This window comes from Manis javanica, chromosome 14 (assembly GCF_040802235.1).
Source record: "Manis javanica isolate MJ-LG chromosome 14, MJ_LKY, whole genome shotgun sequence".
Classification (NCBI taxonomy): Eukaryota; Metazoa; Chordata; class Mammalia; order Pholidota; family Manidae; genus Manis; species Manis javanica.
The window spans coordinates 3157445-3181723 of record NC_133169.1 but is presented as its reverse complement, the minus strand read 5'-3'; the positions used below and the strand labels follow the sequence as shown (position 1 = coordinate 3181723).

General features: G+C 52.3%; 1 protein-coding gene across 1 annotated transcript in view; it reads right to left on the bottom strand.

Moving 5' to 3' along the window:
- The window catches only part of FAM78B (family with sequence similarity 78 member B), a 310016-nt gene that overhangs the window by 5062 nt on the left and 280675 nt on the right, over window positions 1-24279 (bottom strand). Inside the window, exon 2 of the mRNA XM_037023754.2 lies at window positions 6830-7759. Within this exon, the coding sequence (XP_036879649.1) occupies window positions 7237-7759 (523 nt within the window). The 3' untranslated portion in view covers window positions 6830-7236. The remainder of the gene's footprint in view (window positions 1-6829; window positions 7760-24279) is intronic.

The window sequence follows — 24279 nt, the reverse complement described above, 5'->3', positions numbered from 1 at the left end:
TCAGTCCGGGTTCTCCTGATAGGCCTATGCAGCCCTTCTCTCTTTCCTAATTAATTAGAAGTGATAGCTTCCTATAGTTTCTGGTATGTGAGGGAGTGAAGTGGGAAATAATTTAATTGGCTGTATTGCTTGCAAAGCCCAGCTTAATGAAACAGTTCCCAGCCTGAAGTGCATATATTATCCTTCCTGTTATTTTTCCAATTACCATTTCATTGGCTCACATCTGTGTGGCATATTCTAATTGGTTTGAAGGGTGGAGGAGATGGGCCAGAGCAGGGGGGATGCCCAGCTGCCTCTGACATGGGCAGCGCCTGTGCCTGTGCGCGCATGCGGTGGCAGGTTCTCCCTGAGCCGCCCTCGGAGGGCTGCGCAGAGATGGGCAGCGCACAGCGGGTCCCCTGAGCCCTCCTCGCCTGGCCTCCCCCTACAGACAAAGGAAGCACTCACCAGGGTTCTGGGGCTCCCTGTGATGTGTGACCCTGAGGGGGAAAACGAGAGGCCCCCAAAGCCACTGTGAGCCCCGGCTCCCTGCGGGCAGGGGCTTGTCACCTGGCGCACAGCAGGCGCCCCACATGATACGTGTTGACAGAACCCCTGCACCCACTCTCCCCATGAAGGAGGAGACGGCACAGAGCAGGGCCGGGACGGGCGGGGTGAGCAGGCTTCCAGGGCAGACGCTGCAGGGGCCTCACGCCGGCAAGGGCAGCGGCCTGCACACCTGACTGGAGGCCTTCTTAAGTTCCGTATCTAAGGCGCCTCTGTTGGGCCACCCGAGCCCCAGGCCCGTCTGAAGCAAAGCCCTCTGTCCCCCTTCCTGTCTCCTGCCTGCTCCCCGCCATGCTGGGCCTCAGCCAGCTGAGACCAGCCCCACGCTGAGCCATCCCGCCGGTCAAATACCCAGGGGCTCTGAGTGTCTGGGCCACTGCTCCGAGCGTCGGCCTTCTCCCTCACTGCTGTCATTCCAGTGCCCATCTTCCCTTCTCGCAGGCATTTCTGACCCAGCACTCGGCTGTTTTAAGAATCAAGCCACATTTTCTGGGTTAGCCAAGGACAAACGGGGGCCTGAAGGCAAAGGAGGGGGTCCTGTGTGTGGCCGCAGGGCCTGCTCCCCAGAGGCCTGGTTTCTCATTGGCCTGGAGGAGAAGAGCTGGTGGGCTCTCTTCGGGACCACGCTCCCCAGCTGGGCAAAATGACCTCTCCTCAGAGAACCTGTGCTGGGCGGCCCGGCTGGGAGAGATGAACAGGTGAGGGTGTGGGGACAGGGGGCCTTGGGAAGCAGCCTTGAGGCAAGCCGCGTGGCTGTACGGCTGGTGCAGGTGGGGAATGGGGCTACAGCAGGTAGGGCAGGTGGGGAGAGGCGCCATAACCAAGAATGCCCCCTGCGTGATGAGGTGCAGTGAAGGGAGAAGCATTTCTTTTTGTATGTGCACCCACACAACCACATCTGTAATGCTACCTCCAAACTGCGGGGTCTCAGCCAAGAGCTGGGGCATCAGAAACTGTTTAGGGACAGACAGGCCAGTGGAGACCCACATAAAGATATATATGTGTGTGTGTATGTGTGTGTGTGTTGTGTTTGTGTATATAAATAATTGGAGAAATATTTTTAAATTATTATTATTTTTTCCCTTCTGTATCTCTTGCCTCATCCCATGACAGGAAAAATGCAGCTGTCCCTGGATGGCTTCTTTAGTCTGCTTAAACTAGGCAAATTGTGCTGGGATTTCAAGTCTGGCCCACATCTGACATTCAGCCTTCTTTCCTTTCCAAAAAGCCTCTTGGAGTTCTGGCTACAAATTCTGCCTGGAGCTGCCTTCTAAGGGGGCTGGGCAGTGGTCTCCTTTCTCTCCCCGACTGCCTGGGCCCTGGCCTCTCCTGCAAGGTGTCTGTGGGCAGAGGAGCTCAAAGCCTACTACCCTCCACCAAGCCCAGGCCTCACTCTGCAGGGAGAGGGGGCTTTCCTGAGATGGTTTTGGGCTTCCAAGTAGATGGGGTCTGAGGGCTTACAACTAGCCCCAGGCCCTGGGATTCCACTCATCTGACAATACATTTCACTAGGCAGCACTTCAGATACTTCGGCGTGTTTCTAGACATCTTCGCACTGTACTGTTCTGACTGTGATATTGACTGGGCTGTGTGGGTGACAGCCAACAGAGGAAGAAACCGAGGCCTAGGTGAGCTAAGTGATTTGTTCAAGGTCTAGTTCACCTGCTGGGAACAGAGGATTTCAAGTCATGCTGAGGTCTTGGGCGCTGGCCTCTGACCTCAGAGCTTGCAAACAGGCTTCCCTTCCAACGTGGGGCAGAAGAAAAATCCCGTGAAGGCACAAGCCCGGGATGGCTGAATGTGGACTCTTCAGGAGAGCTTATTCTGTCTGCTCAAAGTGCATGCAGGGGGATCAGTAAGGGGCCCAGGGGCGCAGTGGCAATGACACCCCCCCAGATGCGTTCCTACAGAAGTATTGAGAATGGCCAGATAACTTTGGCGGTTCTCTGGCTGCTGAGCTGGCAGCCCTCCTGAAGGCCTTCCACGGGCAGATGTCCCACCAGAGAAACTGGAACCAGATGTACTCAAGATATCAAAAGAAATTAATGGCAATAAGACGCTGGGGTAAAAATATCTGTGTGCACTGAGCTTGCACACTCAGCTCTCTTTCTATCTAAGGATCGTTTAGGCTTAATTATAGAGTTCAGACGTTCATTGGGTTTTTGATTAATTTTCTTTTCAGCTTGAAGAGTGTGTGAGTGTAGCTGGCCTGTATGTGTGTGTGCGTGTGTTTACATCTTTCTTTGCAACTCAGTTGGGAGCTGGCTCTGGCAATATTTAATTGTGCCCTCAGCTCTAACAGGAGCGTTCAATGTGCCAAATGGAGCTTGGAAAGCCATTGTTCCCACTGCCTCCGCGCCACAGGTTGCTCCTGCAGCATTGAGGGATGGCGGGTGGCAGGGCCTTGCTCAGCTGGGACCTCAGCTGTGGGATGCATGCTTTCCTCCTCCTTTTCTGCTTATGGTGTTTAAGTGATTCTGAGTCCAGGAGGGCAGATTTCCTACGCCACTAATCACCAGTCCTGTGCCAAGCGCTGCCAAGCGACAGCCAGCTCACCCACACTGCAGCCCCGATGGGTACTTTTTTTCTGGACCACTCTCCCTGGGGATTACAAGGTTCTCTGCCTAAGAGGACAGTGTTCATTCTCTTGTTTTTAATATGTCCACTGGGTAGGTTGGTAGGGACTATGTGACTGCATAGGTGACAGTGACTTGCCTTCTCCTTTTCCTCCTCTGCTGTGTCCTTTATTCAGGGGACCCCTGGGGAGGCAGCACAGTCTAGTGAGAGCAGGGGTTTGGGGCCAAACAGCCCTATGACTCCTCGCTCAGTCCTACCTGACATCTTCTGTTTGTGTGTCTATGGATAAGTCATTTAATGCCTTCGTATTTCAATTTATTGTCTGTAAAATGGGTATAATAGTAATGATATTAACAATATGACATCCCTCCTGGCAGAATGCTCTATTGCCCTGCAGTTATTAGTTTAAAGTTGCAGTTGTTTTATAAGGAAATGACCCCTTTTCTTCTGTGATCTTCAGATCATTACCTTTCAGCTTAGTCAACATATTGCGTAATGCAAGGGTCTCCAGCAAGAGAGATTTCTTGAAATCTCTGTTGAGGTCACCTCCAACCTCCCATGAGGTTGAGATGAGAAAGTGCATGTGGAAGCCTTTTGTAAAACTCTATAAATCATAGTCCTTTTATTTTACTGCTCAGAATTGCTCCTTAGAACACGATTTTGACCTTTGAGATATCACTCCTAGCACCAGGAGAAGGAGTTGCAAAAAGGCCCATGGAACAGGGGGTGGACAGGGGCTAGTCTTCAACCTTCCCACGTGCTGTGGGCCAAAGCAGTGACCAGGGAACGCACAGCACATGCTGCAAAGGGCCAGAATAAGACTTCAATCTCCAAACAGCTGTCCCAGATACAAGGGAATCTGGAACATTCATTTTTTGGACATAACTACGACAAAGATTCCTCCCTATGTTTTAAAGGATGGATTCGATTGTCTCTGGTGCTGAGAGGATGGATGGTCCAGGATGACGGCAATGTTTTGGCTGGAGACAAGGAGGGGACTGTGGGTCTCAGGTAAGGTGACCATGCTGTGCCATGAGATATGGGATACCCAGGCTCTTCTCTGGGCTTTGCTGCTAATTAGGTATGTGATCCTGAATAGATGACCTAATTTAACCAGACCTCAGTTCCCTTGAGATCAGGGAATAAAAGATCTCAAAGGGGACTAGATTCAAGAATCTACGACCTGAAGAAATGCTCTTTTCCCCATAGGAATTAAAAACTCTTGTGCTACCAAGAAACTATTGTGTGTATGTGTATGTTTAACATCCAAATACAGTCCTAAGATCACCCAACTAAAACCTAATCAAGGCACTGAAGGATGCCCTTTGAACAAATGGCATCTTGCTTCAGGCCCAAGGACTCTCATGGGAAGAAAGGGCTCATGGGAGGTTGGAGGTGACCTCAACAGAGATTTCAAGAAATCTCTCTTGCTGGAGACCCTTGCATTATGCAATACGTTGACTAAGCTGAAAGGTAATGATCTGAAGATCACAGAAGAAAAGGGGTCATTTCCTTATAAAACAACTGCAACTTTAAACTAAAAACTGCAGGGCAATAGAGCATTCTGCCAGGCTGATTTCAGAACTGAGAGACCCACAGTAGTATCCTGGACAATAATCATTATGTTCTGCACAGGGTTTTTAACTTTTATAAGCACCATCCATCTATTTTCTCATTTTGTGATTACATAATTTTCCAGAAAATTAGCCTTGGACCATTTATTTTGAAACTCTGAAAAGTGTGGGGAACAAGCCCTAGCTAAGTATGCTGAACCCTACTTTACAGATACTGACAAGCCTTTGAAAAAGTTATGCCCTATGTAAATACAATTGTGTAAGTCATACCTTATTTTAATGGGCAAGGGGAATTTGAAAATGGAAATCTTATATAGGATTTTGTAATATAAATAATCCATTCTCATTAATTTGTTGTTTGTTACAACTATGGATTTTTAAATATCAGGTTTTCTTCAAGTGGGGTCACAGGGATTTGATTCTAGATCAGCATCTTCTGTCCAGAATCCCATACGGATTGCATCTAATTCAACCAGAGGGACAGATTATTGTTTCTCATGTCAGTGTGGAAAATAAGTGGCTTTATGTTCCAGCCATGGAGCTCTCCGGGGCCACCTCCCCCATAAAAAAAATAAGGAAGAATGGGAAGAGACAGCAGAATCCAAATGTAACAGCTGAATTATTTCTAAATGGCATGACTCCAGGTTGTCTGTGAGTCACTCATGTGTCATTAATGTGCTGTTATAAATAGCTCAGCGTGTCATCAATAACTAATCTATAACAGAGTGGCCGGTGGTTGGGCTGTGCAGTTAACACTACATAATTTGGAGTGATCTGTTAGCCCTCTCGTGTAAATAAGCACCATTCCCTGGGACTAGAATCTGAAAGACATTAGACTAAATTGAATTTTTTAATCAAAGCAATAAAAAAGGCCTGCTTTTTCTTCTCCATCCTAAAACTGGTAGAAGACAGATCTCTGGAGCCAACCATGGAACTGTAATAATTGTTCTGAACCTCAACTCTCTTGACTCTGAAATTAGGCTGGCAGAGTCTATAAAATCCACATGACATGGTGAGAGTTTTATAAGTATTTTGCATGGGCGGTTTTGAATAAGGAAACATATATTGATATGTCACAATTTATATGACTGAGAAGAAAAGAAAAAGCCTTTTTCAGGGGGTGATATAGGCTAGAAGAGCTGGAAAAATCCTTCCTGTAAAGCCTGGAAAGAAACTTATAAAGCTTGAGATTGACCTCATTAAAGAAAATATGGTGTAAGATCTTCATTGGTTGGATTTCAGCCATACAGGCATGCTTAATGTGAGTAGCTCAGATCTTCATTAAAGAGCTCTGAAGTTAATGCCTATGAAGCACTTTCTCACAAATGCTCAAGCAGTTAAAGTTGAGATTCTGTGAAGCTGAGCTAAAATAAACATATATACAGTGTCTATACTGTGTATGCATAAAGACTTCAAGTACCTATGCAGGAAGGGCTGGAAAATCTTTTTAGTAATTAAGCTATAAGCATCCCGGTGTGCATCCCAGCATGTGTGCACATGTGCAAGGATATACATGTGTGCATTCTATATGTTTGAGTAATTCAGAAACAAACAAACAAAAAAATCCTCAAAGATTTAAAATACTACTCTTATTTGTGAAATGTTCCTGAAACCCTACATGGATTCATGGCTTATAAACAACTTTTTTTTTGTAATTTTAGGGCTGGTAATGGGAACAGAATAAGCAGCTGTGAACAAAAATCACAATTTGGGTTTCACTAAAAACATGGTGAAGGCCCAGATAGCATAGCTACTGCAGAATGCAGGAGCTATATTTCCACGTGCTATGATCAATAATACTCTGAATAATCAATTCTTGGAAAGAGGTGGGGTAGATGGAACCACTGAGAACTGCCGGCAGCTGGTTCACATCAGCACCTTGGACAGCTCCCACGAGGCTCCCCTCAGAATGGACGGAACAGCAATAGAGCTCCAGTTCTCTAAGTGTTCCCTTCATTCCAGTGCGTGTGTTGATGATTTGATGATCAACTAATAAATGCACAGGTATTCATTTGTAATGGCAGCTTATTCCTCCCTCTCCCCACCACCCATTCCCCTCCCCCTCGTAGCACCTGTCATTCCACCCCTTTCCCCAGCACCCTCCAGTCAGACAGGAGAACTCTTACAAACACCTGGTATGAATGTTTTCACTCCCACTTCCAATTGGTTGGGAAGCAGCATTGGCCACAGGCACTGTTTAATTTCATTTCCATCCCTTGCGTCTCACAGGAAAGAAATGGTCAATAGTTCAGAAAAAAGAACCATCCTGGTCAGCTCCAAAATATGGCTCCTTGCATGGTAATCACAGCAAGTCTGTCCAATCAGTGGTCTCTTTATTCCTAAGAGGAAGGGACGTTCCCTAAGGATCATGGTTCTACCGCCCAGGGAGCAGCCCTGCTCCTCACAAGGGGCTGCAAGGCTGGCAGACCGTGAGGTCTGCTTTGGCTCAGAAACTCAGTTTGGCCTCTGCCGTTCCTGGCAGCCTCCCTGCGTGTCTCAGCGGCACGTGCTCCACACACACAGTCGGGCCAGGCTGCTTCTACTTAGGGGGGATCACAACCAGAGGTGGGCCCCGCTTGGGCCTCCACATGAGGACCTGGGCATCGTTGGCATTGGGTTTCGCCAGTGCGTTGGTGGGGATGGGTTCCATCCGGCCCAGGATCCGGGGCTGATCCTGCTGAGTCCTGCCCACCAGCCGGGCCCGCTGCCCCAAGAGCTGCAGAGGGTCCACCTCAATGTCCACCCTCATCCTCCATTTGATGGTCTGTAGAATGATCTTCTCCTTCGTGGTGGTGTTCATGGCCACCAGCCAGGTAGTGAAACTTTGGTTCCTCTTGATCCTCGTGAGCAGCGGCACATTGCTGTCGCTCACTGGCACTGCCCACGTCACACTTGGGTAGAAGTTGTCATTCATGCTGACGGAGAACCTGGAGATCTTGTTGGTGGGGCCAACCAGGGTCACAGTTTCTGTGGTGTTCCCGTACCAAGGGTAGCTCACCCCATCTGAGTCACTGATGGCTTTTACTCTCCCTTCCCTCAAGTCGGGCAGTTCCCAGCTTGACCTGGCAAAGCAGAAGAGACGCACAAGAAAAGAAGAGGCTGAGTGAATTTTTCACAAGCTGGGAAGGGGCCCGCCACCTACGGACACAGTCACTCGGGCAGAATGGGAGGTTCAGAGGGGGATTCCGATCGGAAAATCCTATGCTGGGCTGTTTCAGGATCAAGCAGGAAAGAATCGAAACAAAACAAAAATAAAAAGGCAATACCAAGACAACTAAAACCAGAGCTGGTCCACCTGGAAGCAGGAAGCTCAAAGAGGCATTTGTGAGCCTCCCAAGGAGGCATCAGCTAGTTGGGGTGATGGACTGTACCGTTCAGAGGCATTCCATTCCACTGCACGCACCACTTTCCTGGGAAGTATGCGTGGGTAAGGATTGCTGGGAAGAGGCGGTGGTTAAAATGTGATGTGCCTGGAAGGAAATGTCAGGTGGAAAGGGGAGCAAAATGAGGCAAAGTTATAGGTTACACAGACTGCCTTGGAAATCACATGATTTCTACTCAACAAAGAGGGCTGCATCAATTCCAGTCATTGGCCAATCCAGCCCTTAGAAAACATGGACATAGAGACTGATAGCACAAGGAGATAATGGTCACTTCTGGAAACCACACCTGGCAAGCTGTGTTATAGGCTGGCATATGTTGTCTCCCATATGCTGTTCTCCTGACTTCAAGTCCAGCCTGGAAGTCTAATCGCTTAGTTTAGCAAACTTGCCCTTCTGACCACTTTGCTACTTTTCCTGGCTTCTCCAAAAGGGGGGAGGAGGACATGTGCCTTATTCTTGGCCCATGTCTCTCCCCTGAGATGGAATACCCTCTATCATCATCATCAACTCGACCGTCACCACCATCTCCACCATCACCTCCACCATCACCACCTCCACCACCATCACCACCTCCACTTCCACCACCTACCACCTCCACCATCATCTCCACCACCACCTCCACCATCATTGTCACCATCACCTCCACCATCACCACCACCACTACCTCCACCATCATAGTCACCATCACCTGTACCACCACCACCTCCACCATCCATCACCATCACCATCACATCATCATAGCTGATACTTATTGAGCACTTGCTCTGTTCCAACCACTGTGCTAAAGTACCTGCATTGTTACCTCAGTTAATGCTCAGAACATCCCACAAGATGGATGATATTTTATTTCCCTTTTACCTGAGAGTATGGGAGTTTTAAGGCACAAGTTTTAAGGATTTCAAGACTTAGAGCTGAAAGTCTAAAGCTGTTTAAAGTCTATGCTTTTGGCCACTGTCCCATACTGCCACCTGAAGTGTCCTTCCATGGTGCTGGAGCCAGAGAGGAGGGGATTTGGGCTGTCCAGTGAGCTAGCAGCTCCCAGAGCAGCCATGGGGGCCGGACTGGACCCTAACAGACGTTTAGTCAGCAGAGACTGGCTTTGCCTTCTCCATATCCACCACTGGAACCAGGAGTGATTCTCAGTAATATTGCATAAGAATTCAGTAATTAAAGAAAGAAATGAAACTGCTCCACTTATCAGCTAGGAGGTGGTAGCTTGGCTTGATGTAAAGTTCTTGCTCTTATGAAGTGACAGCAGATCCTGCAGGGGTGCATCCAAATGGCCGGCCAAGAGGGAGTTGCACCATCAGCTGGATGTGGGGCTGTCTCAGCGTCCTTTACCATCACACGGGGACGGGGAGACGCTAACTGCCACCTCCTGCTGCTCCCCACACCCCAGCACTCCCTGTGCTAGTGGGTCCGGCCTGTAAGGAAGAGAGGGCCCCACTGCCTGTGGGGAGGGGAGCCCACGGCTGCAAGCACCTTTTCCCGTCTCCATGCTCTTGATGACCACTGGGAATAACTGTAGTGTATCAGGGTTGGTGGATAAGTAAGAGGAATTGACCTCGCGCTGAAAAGTCGGGGAGCCCATTTTCCCACACACGCTGGTGGTCACTGTGCCAAGGAGTAGCTCCTGGTAATGCTATAGCCGTTTCTTACTGCTCAAAGAGGAGTGTTATTTGAGCATGATACCATCATACAAGGTTCAGAGGTCAGGTGAGACCCAATCTGCCTGCTGGGTTTATGAAATGGCCACACTGGGGTCAGCTTTGCCCCCGGCAAAAGGGCTGAGACACTTACTCAGTCACTGGGCATTTATTTCTGTGTTACCTCAACCCTGTTCTTCATTTTATTTAGTGACCAGGCCCTGCAGGTTCCTTTGTGGGGCTGGAGGACAAGTGTTCTCAACAGTGTAAAATTGTACTTGCTCTCCTGTCCCGAACACTGTGCCAACTGGCACACTGCTCAGGGAGATTGGCTTCCGATGCTGTTATAACAGTGTATTTTTCAGGATTGGTTGGTTATCATGTTGATCAGTTCCGTTGCTTTGTCCATGGAGTCTTTACAGTTTGCGTTCGCCCTCATCTCCCCCAGGGGAATGTAAGCAGAGACTTGGACCCAGGGCCTAGAGGTCGGTCTTGTGGGGAAAAAAACCCCCACAAAGCTTAGTTTGGTTTCAGATTTTCTGCAAACAGAGATAATATAATAAAGTTGCACTTTTGTGCCTGTCTTGGGAAAGAAGGAATAGTTGTTTTGGAGGGTTTTCTGGAGTAGAGAAATAAAATAGGCTTCTTAATTATCACATCAGAATGACGGCACCAGGCTGAGTGTAGCCAGTAGGGAGTAGGCTTCTTTTTGAAAACACATTTTTATTTCTTCATGACAAATACGTACTAACGTGCATTCCAGGGTAGTGGCATTTTTTTGTGGCGGGGGTGTCCAAAAGAGAGTTATGCCTACCAAATGCGTGGCTGGTTTGGGGAGCTAATAAACTGGCTTTGATAATGGTTTTCATGGAAGTCTCTAGAATGACAGCACCACTGGAGTCAATGACCCGTAGGATGACATTGAATGGGATGCTCGAGGCACTTGAAATTGCACACAGCCCAAAATAAATGTATCACCTCCACCATAAACTTGGCCTTTCCCTTCTCTCTGCTGCAGGAGCTGGCCCACTGCCCACCCAGTCTTCCAGGCTAGTGGTGAGGGTCATTGCTGGCTGCCCCCTATGCTTTCCCTCAACAGTTCCCGCTACTTTGTCAGGGCATCTTAGGAATTTTGCTTCATAAATGATGCTTGAATTTACCTCCTTTTCTCCATCAATACCTACTGCCCTCATTTAATCCAAGCCTTCAGCAGCTCTTCCCTTGTCTGCTGTCATGGTCTACAGCTGGTCTCTCTGTATCCGTTCCTGATCCCTCAAATTCATCTTTTAGGTTGCACTGGTAGTCAAACAGGCTGATCTAATCATGTCCTTTCTATACCTAAAGCCCTTCAAGTGACACTACACGGTCATCACTAGCGTCACCCACAGGGTAACATTCAAGATCTGCAGGAGGGCACGGGGCCCTCCATGGCCAGGCCCCCCTATCCCTGCCTCTCTGCTCTTCTGCGCCCTCTGCCTGTCCTTCTCTTTCCCCTCCTAAAATCTCATGCTGTCTAACAAATCCTCTGAGAATCACTGCATGTATCACCTTTTCCAGGAAGCCCTCCCTTCCATGCTCTCATGGGTACATCCAGATGTTTATAGGTCCCAGGTTATAATTATTTACTTATGTGTCTGTCTTCCTCATTAGATTGATTTCCTTGAGGATTGGGATTGTGACTTATTTTTTAATTATTAGTGTCTAGTACATTACTGGAGCACAGATTTTAATAAATCTTTGCTGAAGGAATAAATAAATATTTTACATGAAGCATTTCCATGCCTATGTCTCTGGAGCTTGATAGGGAGTTATACAGAAAAGTGCTTTAATCATAATTTTACACTTTTTGTATTTATTCACCATTCTAATGAAAACATCTACTAATTTAGAATCTATTATTAGAATGACACCATGCTTAACACTGAAAGTTATCATCAGGGGTGAGGTGAGCACGTCTCACTGTTGCTGACAAGCCGCCCCCACCCCCGGACCCCGGAGATTCCAGATGCAAAGCCCGGACTCCTCCCCCAGACAGGGAGGGTGGAGTCAGGTCTGTCCCGGGGCTCTTTGCTCAGAACATGGGGTCTGGCGCACAGTGTGGCTACTGCTCTTGTTTCCCTTGATCTCACCATCCCTTCCTCAGCATCCTCTGCTGGGTCCGCTTCATCTCTCAACCTCTCAACCTTGGAGGGCCCCAGGCCTCAGTCTTTGGTCTTCTTTCCATCTACTCACATTCCTTGGGTGAATACAGCCGCATGGCTGCCAGTACCATCTGCGCTCTGACAACTTCCACGTTTCCATCTCTAGCTTGAACTGCCGTCCTGCGCTCCAGACTCACCCCGCCCCCCCACGTGCCCACGACTTCGGAGTCACTCCCGACCAGTCCCTCCCATCCCATGTACTAACTATCAGCAAGTCTGACCGGTGCCACCAAAATCCAACACCTCCCCATCACCTCCCTCACTACTGCCCTGGTCCCACTGTCTCTCCTGGGTCCCTGCAACAGCCTCCTAACTAGTCTCCTTGCAAATACCTCCACTCTGTTGCCCTGTCTATTTTCAACACAACAGCTAGTGATGTTGCTAAACACATGTGCAATCATGTCACTCCTCGGCTCAAAATGTTCCCACGTTCCTCCTGGGAGGAACCACTCAGGAAAAATCCCGAGTCCTTAAAAGGACCTACATGACCTGGCTCCCCATTTCTTCATCTCCTTTGCCCCCTTCTGGCCTCCACGCCACTCACTGAGCTTGCTGGGCAAATTCCTGCCTCATGCTCTTTGCACTTACCGTTCATTTCATCTGGAGCATTCTTCCCCCAGCATCAGAAAGGCTTGGCCCCTCGCCCACCTCATTCCTGGCTCAGGTATCATGTTCTCTGTGCAACCTTTCATGACGACCATGTTTATGACCACAACGTCCTGCCCCAGTGCTCCCCGGCCCCCAAAGCTGCTTTATTTTTCTCCACAGCCCCGTCTAATAGACTGTATAACTTACTAACTTTGCTTACGGCCTGTCTCCCTTCATCCCACTCTCCAACTGTAACCCCAAAGAAGCAGGGATTCTATCTGCTGCCATATCTCCACCACCTAGAACACTGCCTGGCACATAGGAGGAGCTCAAAATTATTTATTGAATAAATAAGTATCAAATCCAGTTGCAGTGAAAAGACGGGAGGAGATTATGAATTCAAAGGGAATCACAAGTTTGGACGAGAGCTCAGGAGAAAGTTGGGGCTGGAGGTGGAAATCCGGCCTGTCTGCATGGCAAGGATCAGTTGGTGCCATGGTGACGGTGAGATCTTTGGGGACGACAGATCCCAGGAAGCTGGTATAGATGGCCAGGAGATGAAGAGGGACCTGGGAAGCAGGACAGCCAGCCAAAGGGGAGAACTACTTTCCTAAGTCACGAGAATTTCAGGGACTCATCAGTGTCAAAAGCCACATACACTGGAGAGAGTGGGCTTAAGAAAGAGCCAGGTAAATGCATTAATTCTCAGGACAGCAGTCGAGATGCGTCGACAGAAGCTATTCTGCAAGGGGTCATGGGAGGAATGAACAAGCACGAGAAAAGAGTGAGAGCTCAGGTAATTCCTTCAAGAAGCTGGCAATGAGGGGGGGAGCAGAGCAGCTGAAAGCAGGGCTTCTGGAGCCAGACGCCTGCCCTTCCAACGCCAGCTTCCATGTCAGTGAAACAGGCATCTCCCGGTGCCTACATGGGACACCTGGTATGGGAGTCAGATGAGGTGATGACCTGGAAGTACAGCATAGTGTGTGACACAGTAATGGCATTTAAGTTTAGGTATAGTAGGGAACAGAGATGGGGCAGGGTAGGGAATGAAGGAAAGTAACAGGCATGGGGGACCCTCCCGGGTGGACGCACTGACAGTAACCACCCGAGGCAGAGATGGCTGTCCAGCAACAATCCGTACACATATCGTACACAAGAAAGCGGCTCCAGTGAACAGGGCGCGGTCATGCAGATGGGGGGGAAGCCCAGCAGCAGGACTGGGTGCAGGCCCCTGATCCCAACCCCTGCCTCGCTCTGCACCCCACTTGTGCATAGAGCAATTTTGAGCTGCTAATCTCATCTTTGCTTCCTTGTCGTCCTTGGTGTGTGAGCAGCAGGAAGCACTAGGGCGGCGCCCAGGAGGCTGGGGTGTCAGCCCCAGGGAGGAGCCGGCCCCAGGCTCCTCAGAGCAACACGGGGACAGGAGTGCCAGGTGCCCTTACCTCTCAGCTCCCCTGGGGGTCAAGTGCACCCGTGCCGGGTGAGTGGGCGCTGCGTGAGCCGCAACACGTGAAGTCACTGTTAATTATCATCTCTCTCCCCATCTTCTGCCGCGGCCCTCCTTGCTGTGAGAAACACGGTGCTGTCGTTTCAGACAATCAGCCACTGACCCTAAGCTCCCAGCTAATGGACTTGCCAATGCAGCTAAGAAGGCAGACATCGACTTCTCAGCCTTTATGCCTCCTGCATCCCATCTTTAGGAGAATGAGGCAAATCTCAATCAAACCCACGTGAAGTATTTCATTCAAATAAGCGGCCTCCGGGTTGTGGCCCAGGCCCCACCTGCGGCAGCCACCTCTCTCAGTGCCCACGAGGGGCAGAGCAACCTCCCTGAAGGAGCCTTGCTTGGCCCCTCCTGGAGCCCAGTGGTCGCTGACGGGGTAGGGGCCCACCAGCAGCAGCATTCTACTCTTTTTTTTTTTAAACATTTTTAAAAGCTTTTATTTTTTGACATGGAAAGCTGTACATCGTTCACCTGTTCAACATGACGAACTTGGAGATACATGTACACCCACGAAACTGTCACCACAGCCTATGCCATAAACCTAAGACCTCCAAGTTCCCTCCTACCCTCTTCTTATCTGTGTGTGATAAGAACACCTAAAATAAGATATACCCTCTTTGCAAAATTGTAAATGTACAATACAGTGTTGTTAACTATAGGCACTGTGCACCACGGTGAATCTGCAGCATTTATGCATCTTGTAGATGTGTATATATCTATATATCTCAAACTCTGTGCCGTTTAACTAATACCTCCCAGTTTACCCTTTCCCCCCAGGCACTGGCAACCACCATTCCATTCTCTGTTTCCAGGAGTTGGGCTATTTTAAATTCATCACATAAGTGGTACCAGGTATTACTCGTCCTTCTGTGCCTGGCATGTTTCAGTTAACATATTGTCCTCCAAGTTCATCCATGTTGTTGCAAATGGCAGGATTTCTTTTTTCATAAGGCTCAATTCTTAATCACACACTTTCCTCACAATGACTCCCTGGTCCTGAATTAGTGGTCTGAAGCTCTGAAAAATGATGCAAACAGTCCTGGACGATGATAGCTGCCCCACACCATATGGCTCTCAGCATTCCAGCTGTTAAAGCATTGAAACATTTTTTGGAACAACTGCTAAGCAGACTCTCCTCTCCCAAGCGCCTCTTCTCCGGCCGTCCAGGTTCCTCCCCAGGGCCCCGACCTCTCCATAATCCATCAAGTGAAGGGTCAGTGCAGGCAGGATGGAGGCCCTCGGAGGCCCTGCTCCAGCTGCAGGGCCGGAGTTCCATCCCCATCACATCCCAGGCACCCTTCTGAGAGTCTGTGCTCCAGCCGTGGAGCCTGTGCCTCGGGGATCAACTTCACTGCACTTAGACACTGGGGAAGAGCCTCCACCTTCACTTCTTCTTCATGGCTCAGACCTACAGCATTACCCCTGAGGAATGCGAAAAGTTTAGTTTAAGAGAACGCCGTGCTCTCTGAAGCTCTTCATTCAGTGCTGAGCGTGCACTGTGCCCGCATGCCAGCGAGTGTCCTGCTCAGTGCACGTCTGACCTGGCAAAGGCAGCCCCCAGCCCCTTTCCTTCCTGCAAACCCCCAGGAGGAGCTGGGAGTTACAGCCCGTGGTAAAGGTGAAGGGAGGGGAAGGATGGAGACCAGCCTCTTTACCAGGAGGCGGTGGGTGCAGGGCTCAGGGCTGGGAGGGGGCAGTGGTGGGAGGTGAGGGTGCGGAGCTGGGGGGGCTTAAAGCCAGTGCACATCCACTGGCAAGCACTGCCCCTGGGCAGCCTCTCGGCCCACTCAGACAGCAGTCCCAGCCCTGCCTCTGGCACTGGGCCCGATTCTCAGATGGTTTGCACCACGATTACAGAGTAAGTTTTAAAATGAGGCTTTTCCTCATTCTGCACTGTTTATGTCAGACTCAGAGAAGCCTATAAATGCCACCCTCCCACCCCCATCCACCCCCTGCCTTTCTGACCACATTCTTTTCTTTTCGGTGCACAGGGAGGCACTTTTTCCCACAGCAGAAAAGATAGTTTCCGGCGTTTTTCAGGAGCCGCCAGGGGAGAGGCTCTGTGTCGAAGCGAGAGGATCCTCTTCTCCCCGTGCTCGGTCTGGACTGGGCATCTCTTCTCCTGCATTTGTCCTTCACTACCTGGAGGCCAGCTCCTCTCAGCTGGGTTCCCAAAGGCCCCCACTGGCTTGTTCCTCTCTGACAGCCTTGAGGTTTCAGGTCAGTGGCCAGTTTTCTGGGGCATGTCTGTGGTTTACCTCCAACGCCAAATCGGAGCTTCTTGGGCAAAGTGCCTTTCCCCACAGACGGCTGCAGGCCGGGTGGCCTTCAACACCCACTGTCCTCATTCAAGGCTGCAGAGTGGGTCTGCAGGCCGGGCTGCATCCCTAAGAAGTGCCGAATCTGATGGCCAGGCTCGGGGGGTTGTCCCAGGCCCAGTGGGGTCTGTGCCCCAGCCTCAAGGAGCTCACAGCCTACCCGACACACTCTCAGGAGGAACACACAGCTGGTTCTCCGGCAGCTCCGAGACCACTGGGGCAGCAGGGTGGCTTCCCTGGGTCCGTGCTGGGCCCGCGCACCCCTTTCACGCTCCGCCTCAGGGCTCCAGTGTCCTCCAGCCCGAGCGTCCCCACCCCTGGCCGTGGGGGCTGGGGCAGCCCTTGAGCCCCGACTGCGTGTGTGTGTGTCTGACCTGCTGGTTGTCAGGCCTGCAACCTGTGCACCGAGTGGTGGAAGCTCTGCCCTCACACACCCAGATGGCAGGCCTGCCCTAGAGCTGCCACTGGAGTTGAGAATCCAGCGGCCCCATGGTGAGGGACGAATGGCCTCTCCCACTGCGAGCACCCCAACCCCTTCTTTCTTCGCCTTTTGTCCCCTTACCCTCTGTTACGGGCTGGGTGGGGGTGAGGCTCGCTTACTGTTATGTGTGGGACTCCTAGCACGGAACCTTCTGGTGGACCCCTGGAGGAGAACATCTTGGGGTCCCCCCCGTACCCTGTCCTGGGGAAGGGACACAGCCTGGCGGAGCGCACCGGGCCGTCTCACTGACTGTTGGTACAGGACACGTGCAGTTGAGCAGACACAGCTAGTTTTCTGGTGGCTGAATCTAACATGTCTGACGGAGATGATGAACAACAGGGTGGTTGTCTGGGGGCCCGGGGCAGCCCCGAGGGGGGCACAGCCACTCTGCCTCCCACTCTGCCATCCGGACCTAATGCCGGTGGAAGCTGGGCCAGAGCTCAGAACCCTCACAGCCGTGGTCTAGATGGTGGCTGTCCGGATTGCTTCCCGTCTGATCTGGGATCATGGGGTGGACCAATTCTTCAGGGTCAGGGGGTTATGGGTGATGACATGACTACCAGATCTCCCCCAGAATGAATCAAGTCTCTAGCTATTCACCAGCTAAGTGAGTGGCTGAGTGCACGTGCCCGAGCCGGCTGGCGGGGGCACAGCGGCCCACTGGCCCCGCAGAGAGGCCCCATCTTTCTCCTGCCCTGGGGCCCTGGCAGCCAGTGAGGAGTGGCCCTGGCCAGGACATGCCCGCTGCCGTCCTGTTCAAGCACAGCCCCTCTGACCAGAGCTCCCTGATTGCCACCTGGGGAGGAGAGGAGATGGCCCTCCCCTCTCCTGCCCACCCCGCCAGCTAGCCCCATGGAAAGGCCCACGGGCCTCAGGCTGCTTTGAGGGACTAGATCCCGGGAGGAAGGGAGAAAGGCTGACAGAACCCGTATGGGCTCCCGAGCCAAGGACGGGACTGAGGAGAGCCTGGGAGCCTGGACGCTGGGTGGGGGTGGTCAGTGAGGGTCTGGGGTGGGGCTCCTTGGCCTCAGCAGTCTAGAGGGGCCTAAACTCTGGAAACCAGGAAATAAACCCAAAGATCTGTCTAGTGGAGGAAGAACAGGACCAGGGGAGCCAGGCTGAGCAGGACACTGGGGTGCCAAGGCCAAGCAGCAAGGCAGGCGGAGGCGGGGGTCTCGGAGGTCGAGTACTATTGGCACTGCTGCTGCGCACTGGGGTGGCTGCTCTTTCCTGGGGCTCACCTCGTGCCAAGTGTGCTGAGAGCTTGAAACAGTAACCTCAATGTGCTTGGGGGTCACCAAGCAAGCCAGTGGCTGAGCTCGTATGAACCTGAGTCTCTGGCCCTTTGCCCACTCATGGCTCAGAACCAAAGGCCATTGGCAGCCAGTACTGACCTGGGTACCCTAACCTGATTCCCTCTCCCCACCATCCCCAAAGCTCTGGTTCTCTGTACAGGGGACACTACACCTGAGGCCGTGTCCCCAGGGGAGGCACAGTGGAGGAAGGTTCTGCTGGGAACCACTGGCTGGCTGCTGGGGGCAGTGAGCTCCCTGGCACTGGGCAGGGTGTGGGCAGCAGCGTGGAAACAGCGTTTGTACATCGGGACATGGCCAGTGCCCTTCCCCCATCAGCACTGCCATCTTCTTCCAGGGGCTCCCAGTTCCCACAAATCACACCACGGGGGTGGGGGAGGAAGGGCAGACTCAGGAAGCAGCAGAGGGAGACATAAACAGGGACACAGGGGGACGAGGCCAAGGACAGAGGCGGAGCGGTCTAGTGGCACGGACTTCTAAAATCAGTTTATCGTTTTCCTTAGCTCTCTACTGTGTGTTCTCCGCACACACATTTCACCGCACACTGAGCAGGGCAGCAGCTAAGCTGGGGGCAGACAAGATGGGGCGCTGGAGGCTCCGTGCGTCAGTGACAGGGCCATGAAAATGGCTTGTTAGGTCTCTGCCTAGCACGCAGAAAGCGTGTGTCTGCAGGGAGCGCAGGGGGACCCGTGCAAGCAGAGAGGAGTTCGCATGTGTATCACCAAACTAGGGGCAGAGATGCTGAAATATCTAGGGACGGCTGGGTGCTCCCCAGTGCGGCTGTGAGGCACAGTCGGGGTGGGAGGCACCTCTCAGCTGTCCTGGAGGTACGTGCTTTGAGCACCTGCTCTCCTTTCCTCTGTAACAACACTACCTGGTGGCTTCTATTATCACTGCCCCACTTTGCAAAGGAGGAAACCGAGACGGCGGATGGAGTGACCCCCGGGTCATGCAGCTGCTAGGCCATGGGGCTTCCTAAACACCGAGCTCTGGAGATGGACACCACCATTTCTCAAGCTCCTTCCATGCTCCAGGCACAACCCTGGTGCTTTGCCTGCGTAGGCCCACTTGGGGTGTGCAGCTGCCCGTGTGAATGGGGCATCGCTAACCCTGCTTGCGGCTGCACCCACTTGGACTGAGGGAAGTCACGGGGTGCGTCTATATTCTCTCAGCACCCAAGTGGCAGGAGCTGGGATCTCAGCCCAGGAGGGACCCCACTCCCTTTCCCCTAAACTGGCTGCCTCCCACTTTTGATTTTCGAAAGTGACATTATTTATTTGCCCTCCTCGCCCATCTACTTGGTTAATCCCTGTAACATGTAATTTTTGAAGGCCTCCCGGGTCCGAGGCACTATGGGGGGAGGGGACACGGAGCTGGCTGTGACCTGCCTTGGGTGGGTGTAAGCTGTACACAAAAGGCCTGATTCAAGGAGGAAGTGAGGGGCGCTGCTCAGCCCCGAGAATGTTCTGAGGATGCTGGACGGCAGGGGCACTCGGCTGAGTATTTTATCCCTTTTGATGCTATTGTGAATGGATGTTTCCCCAGTTTCCTCTGCAGACAGTTGGTGATGTGCGTGCAGAAACACTGCTGGTTGGGGAGCACAGTGTCTGCTGCTGGGTCCTGCTCCCAGGGGAGGGTGGCTGGAAGGTAGCCCCCACCGGCCCTGGGGGCTTTGAGCCAGTCCTGGTCTGGCTGTCGGTCACCTGCACCCAACACCCGGGGGCCTGGTGTTTGCCCCTGGACGGCCACCTCTGCTCTGAGGGTTCTGGCATTTGCCTGAGAGCCAGCGGGGGAACTGCCTGGCGACAGAAGCCTCTGGAACCTCATGCTCTTTAGAGGTTAAATCAAAACCAGGTTTATGGGTCTTCCTCTATTCAGGGGCCCCTCAAAGCCGTGGGGGAGCCGGCGTGGGTCCAGGAGCACCAGCACCGTGCCGCACGCCCGTTCAGCCCCACCGTGTTCCATTTTGTCCTCTCTTCTCTTGAGGGGATTTTCTCTCTTCTGCAGACCCTGCAGGGTGGGCAGGGAAAGCACTGGACTTGAAGTCAGAAGACCAGGTCCACGTTCCGGTGTGTCCCCTGGCTGGTGTCTCCTGTGAAACGGAGATGATGCCCCCTCTGGAGCCTTCAGGTGGGTGACATGACCAGTACGTGGAACATTAGGTTTTACGCCCCTTGTAATCTCCAGGTTTCACTCGGGGACACCAGGCTACAGCCCAGCCATTTCCTGCTGGGGGCCCTCTGTGGAGGGCTCCCTGACCTTTCCAGCCTGACTCTGGGGGGGGGGCTGTGTGACTTCCCACAGCGCTTGGCCACCCAGCTGTCGGGCAGAGCGGGCAGATGCTGGAGTCACCTGCGGTTTGGGTTTTCGCTGGGTTCGTGGCCCCCCTAGTTTAGGACTTTCTAATGACTCCCCGTTGCAGGTCAACTAGCACCCAAACCCCTAGCTTGCTCCACCAGCCCTGCCCACTCTGGCTCTGATCTCTTCCCACCCTCCCCAGTGCTCTCAGCATGCCATCCCTGCCAGCTTCCCTGTCAGTCCTGAAACAGGCCGGGCTCTCCCCTGCCTCAGGACCTTGGCACCTGCTGTGTGGAATGTACTCTTCCGTCTGTTTCACGGGCAACTCGGAATGAACCTTAGCTGAAAGTACAAGTCACTTCCTCTGGGACCTTCCCTGGTCTGCATGTCTCCTCCTTCCGACGCTGAACGAAGCTTGGTCTCTCTTACAGACCCTGTTCTTTTTCTGATTCACAGACCGCATCGCCATTTGCAGCAACATAAGTATGAGTGTGTTTGTGGCTTAATGTCTCTCGGTGTGGGTGGAACGTGTCAGCTCTGCAGACCGAGTACCTGCCACGTCTGGCCCACGGTGGCACTCCACAAACGTGTGGATCTACAGAAGAGGCGAGAGGACGGAGGATACCGCAGAAAGAGGGGTGGCAGTGACGTGCCGGAGAGGTAAGGAGGAGGGGACACTGGGGTGGTTCTGGAAGAATGAGTCCAGTGGAAAGACCTGAGGATTCAAGACTTCAGAGGAGCAGCTGTGCACGACGGTCTGTTTTGGGGCCCCCAGAAGGGGCAGATGCTGCCTCCTGATGGGGTCCTGTGCAGCTGAGGCATCCAGTGCCCTGGGCGCTGGGAAATCGGGAGGAGAGGGCTCCACGGAGAGGCCCCTGTTGCCTGTGTCCCTGTGCTACGGGGTGGCCCTGCCCTCCAGGTGTCCCAGGGACTAGGGCTTCTGTGAGTTCCCCTTGGACTCGGCGATGGGAGCTCCCTCTGGGAGGCAGGGGGCTCTGTTACACCGAAACTGTGCCAGCTTCTCCTCCTGGTCTGCAGCCCTGCGGTTGGCAGTGCTGCAGGGACTCAGCGAGACTCGGCTGGCACAGTCCCTGAGCGGTCCTCGTAACCACCCAGGTTGCAACTGGCATTTTCCCCTTTTAAATGGGAGCAACTGAGGCACGGAAAGGGGAGTAAACTAGTGCAGGATAACGCAGGATTTGCACACAGGCTGGAAGGCTCCTGAGCAGAATCCTGGAAGAGGGACGAGGAGAGGAAGCGGCGTATGTGACGGCCACACATGAGGCTGCTCCACGCACGCATTACCTGAGCGTAATGCTGGGCCAGGAGAGGGAGACCGGGCTGGGTGGGGGGTGGCCTTGCCAAGGCCCCCGGGGGCTGGCTGGCCCAGCTGGGGCAAGGAGGTGGGGTCTCAAACGTAATTCTTTGTGGGTCCTGCCACCTCCCACTGCCATGGCAATGTGCCACAAATACTTGGTGACATGAATGGGAAAAGAACCATAGCCAAATATTGGCTTAGTGCTTGGCGCTTCACAAGAGCCTCCGCTCATTTCATCCTCACGTGACCCTATGAAGGAGATGCCATGCCCTTCACTGTGCAGACAGGGGCCCAGAGCTCAGAAAGGCCAGCCACCAGGTGATGAGATGCACCCCAAGCCTGTGCCCACATCCCATTTGTTCTCTGCCACACTTCCCCTGCCCTGAGACAGGACGGCTGGAGAGCCTGGACACTGTAGTTAACATGACCAAGCTATCATTTTTCTGGAAAACAAAATGGATGAGGGCCTTATGTAGCAAGAGTCTATTTTTCTGAAGAATTTTCCAGAACTTGGCTTGCAGAGAGCAGATCTGTCCAAACTGTCTGTAATACACTTGGTAAACATGGGCCAGGAATAATTAGTTAGTGAGCTGGCATCAAGGCTAATTATCTGTGCCAACAGAGGCGAGCGCTGCGGAAAACCAAAAGCTGTGGGACGTTGTCCCTGTGATGGTGGGGCTGTGGCCCTGCTCCCCCAGCAGGCGTCCCAGGCTGGCCTGCCCTGCGTGCAGCCTGCTCTCCGGAACCTGCCTGGTGTCCTTAACCCTATCCCCGGGTGCTTGTTGACAGGGACGGCTCCGGGAGGGCGGGCTCTCGCCGTGCCCCCAGCCCCTGCTGCCCCCCGTCAGCCCCGCCCCAGTCTTCTCTCCTGCAGCCCTGTCACCTTGGATTCAGGTGTGGCTCTCTCCCTCTTGGTCTTCAAGCTTTCCTAAGCCTGCTCTTGTCATCCAGGAGGCAGACCTTGGTTTCCCCTTATCCCACGTGCCTCAGCTGCAAGCCAGCCTTGCCCAGCCACAAATCCAGTCCTGATCCTTGGGGTCCCCAAGCATAGGCTCCCCACAATGAATTATGTGTAGGCAGCACAGCTTTTATTTTAGGTCCAACCATCCCAAACATACTGCCTTACATTTGGTGACATCTATTTGTGTGTGACACGGCCAGAGTAAAAAAGGCCCTCAGAAATGTCATTTAATCCCATTTTTCATGAGTGAAGAGCAACTTGTTTAGTCCACCACCCACGTCCACTGCAGAGATGGGCACCCTGGATCTCATGCCTTCTGACCTGCCACTACGTGGCCAGGCTAGAATTAAACCTAGGCCTGTCTGAGCGGAGCTCCGAACCGACACCCTTTCAAGCCCGCTTGTAAACATCAGCAGCAGTTAAGGATATGTAAAGAAACAAATATCCTGGGGTAGCTACTCCATAAAGCAGCTTTGCAGAACCATTTTGGAACAGAAAAATCTTATGTAACATATAAATAGGCACCTGTTGATTTTTTGTTTTGTCAAATTCTTAAAAAATATATATCCAGTTTCTTGAAGCGATGCATGTCAGGCTGTGACAGATGACCCACAGCTGGCATTGGGCAGAGAGCGGTGCGCAGGGGACACGGTCAAGTCGGGCCTAGCTGTGAACCGCGGTCACGAACAGTAGGAAAAATAGGCAGATGATCATAATTCTAGCTGTCACGTGGCTATTCCACATTCCTGCCCTTCCCCTTTCTCTTATAAGAAAAAGGAGGCCCGCTGGCACATTTATCTCCTCGGACTCCCTTTTCTCTGAGGCCGAAAGCAGAAGAAAGGAGCCCAAGACATCTCTGCCGTGACCCGCCAGGCCCACATGACCCAGAGCTCACTGACCCCTATTTTAAAGCCAAGGGATCTCCTTTTGCATAAAATATTTCTGGCCCTTTGCACATAGAAAGGCTCTAAGAGGTCGACCTGTGCAAATGAACAGAGGACAGGATCATGAGAGAAAAGCGTGTGAGAGCAATTCTTTGCAAAATAAAAGAATCCTGTTCGGCAGAGGCTTCGCAAGGGGCAGTAAACAGCAGGCAAGCGGTTCATATGGAAAACACTCCTCGTTATTTTTTTAAAGAAAGCAGCAGAATAAGCAGATGTAGGCTCTGGAGTAAGGCAGGCGCTGATTTTCAGGGAGGGTTTGATGCGTCCCAGTTGGCTGGGATGACACAGCTCAGGGTCCCTGCCCAGGAAGATGTCCAGTCCTGTGACTGTGCACAGAACGGGGAGAGGGTTCTCAGGACAGGAGGGACGTGGGAATGCGAATGTGGGTGTGTGTGTTCTTGAGGCCACGCCTGACAGGGCCGAGGGAGGCTCATCTCTGAAGCACGTAATGCAGCCCCAGGGCAGAAGCCACCTGAGGGGACTGCCCCTCGAAGAGTGCCCGTGCCCGCAGCCCAGGGAAGTGGTAGCCAATGAAGAGCAGGGACAGGGGTAGTGGGCATGAAGGTCAAGTGCGCCTCCCCTGCTCCCCATGGAGTGGCAGGCTGCAGCCAGGTCACAGGGGACAGA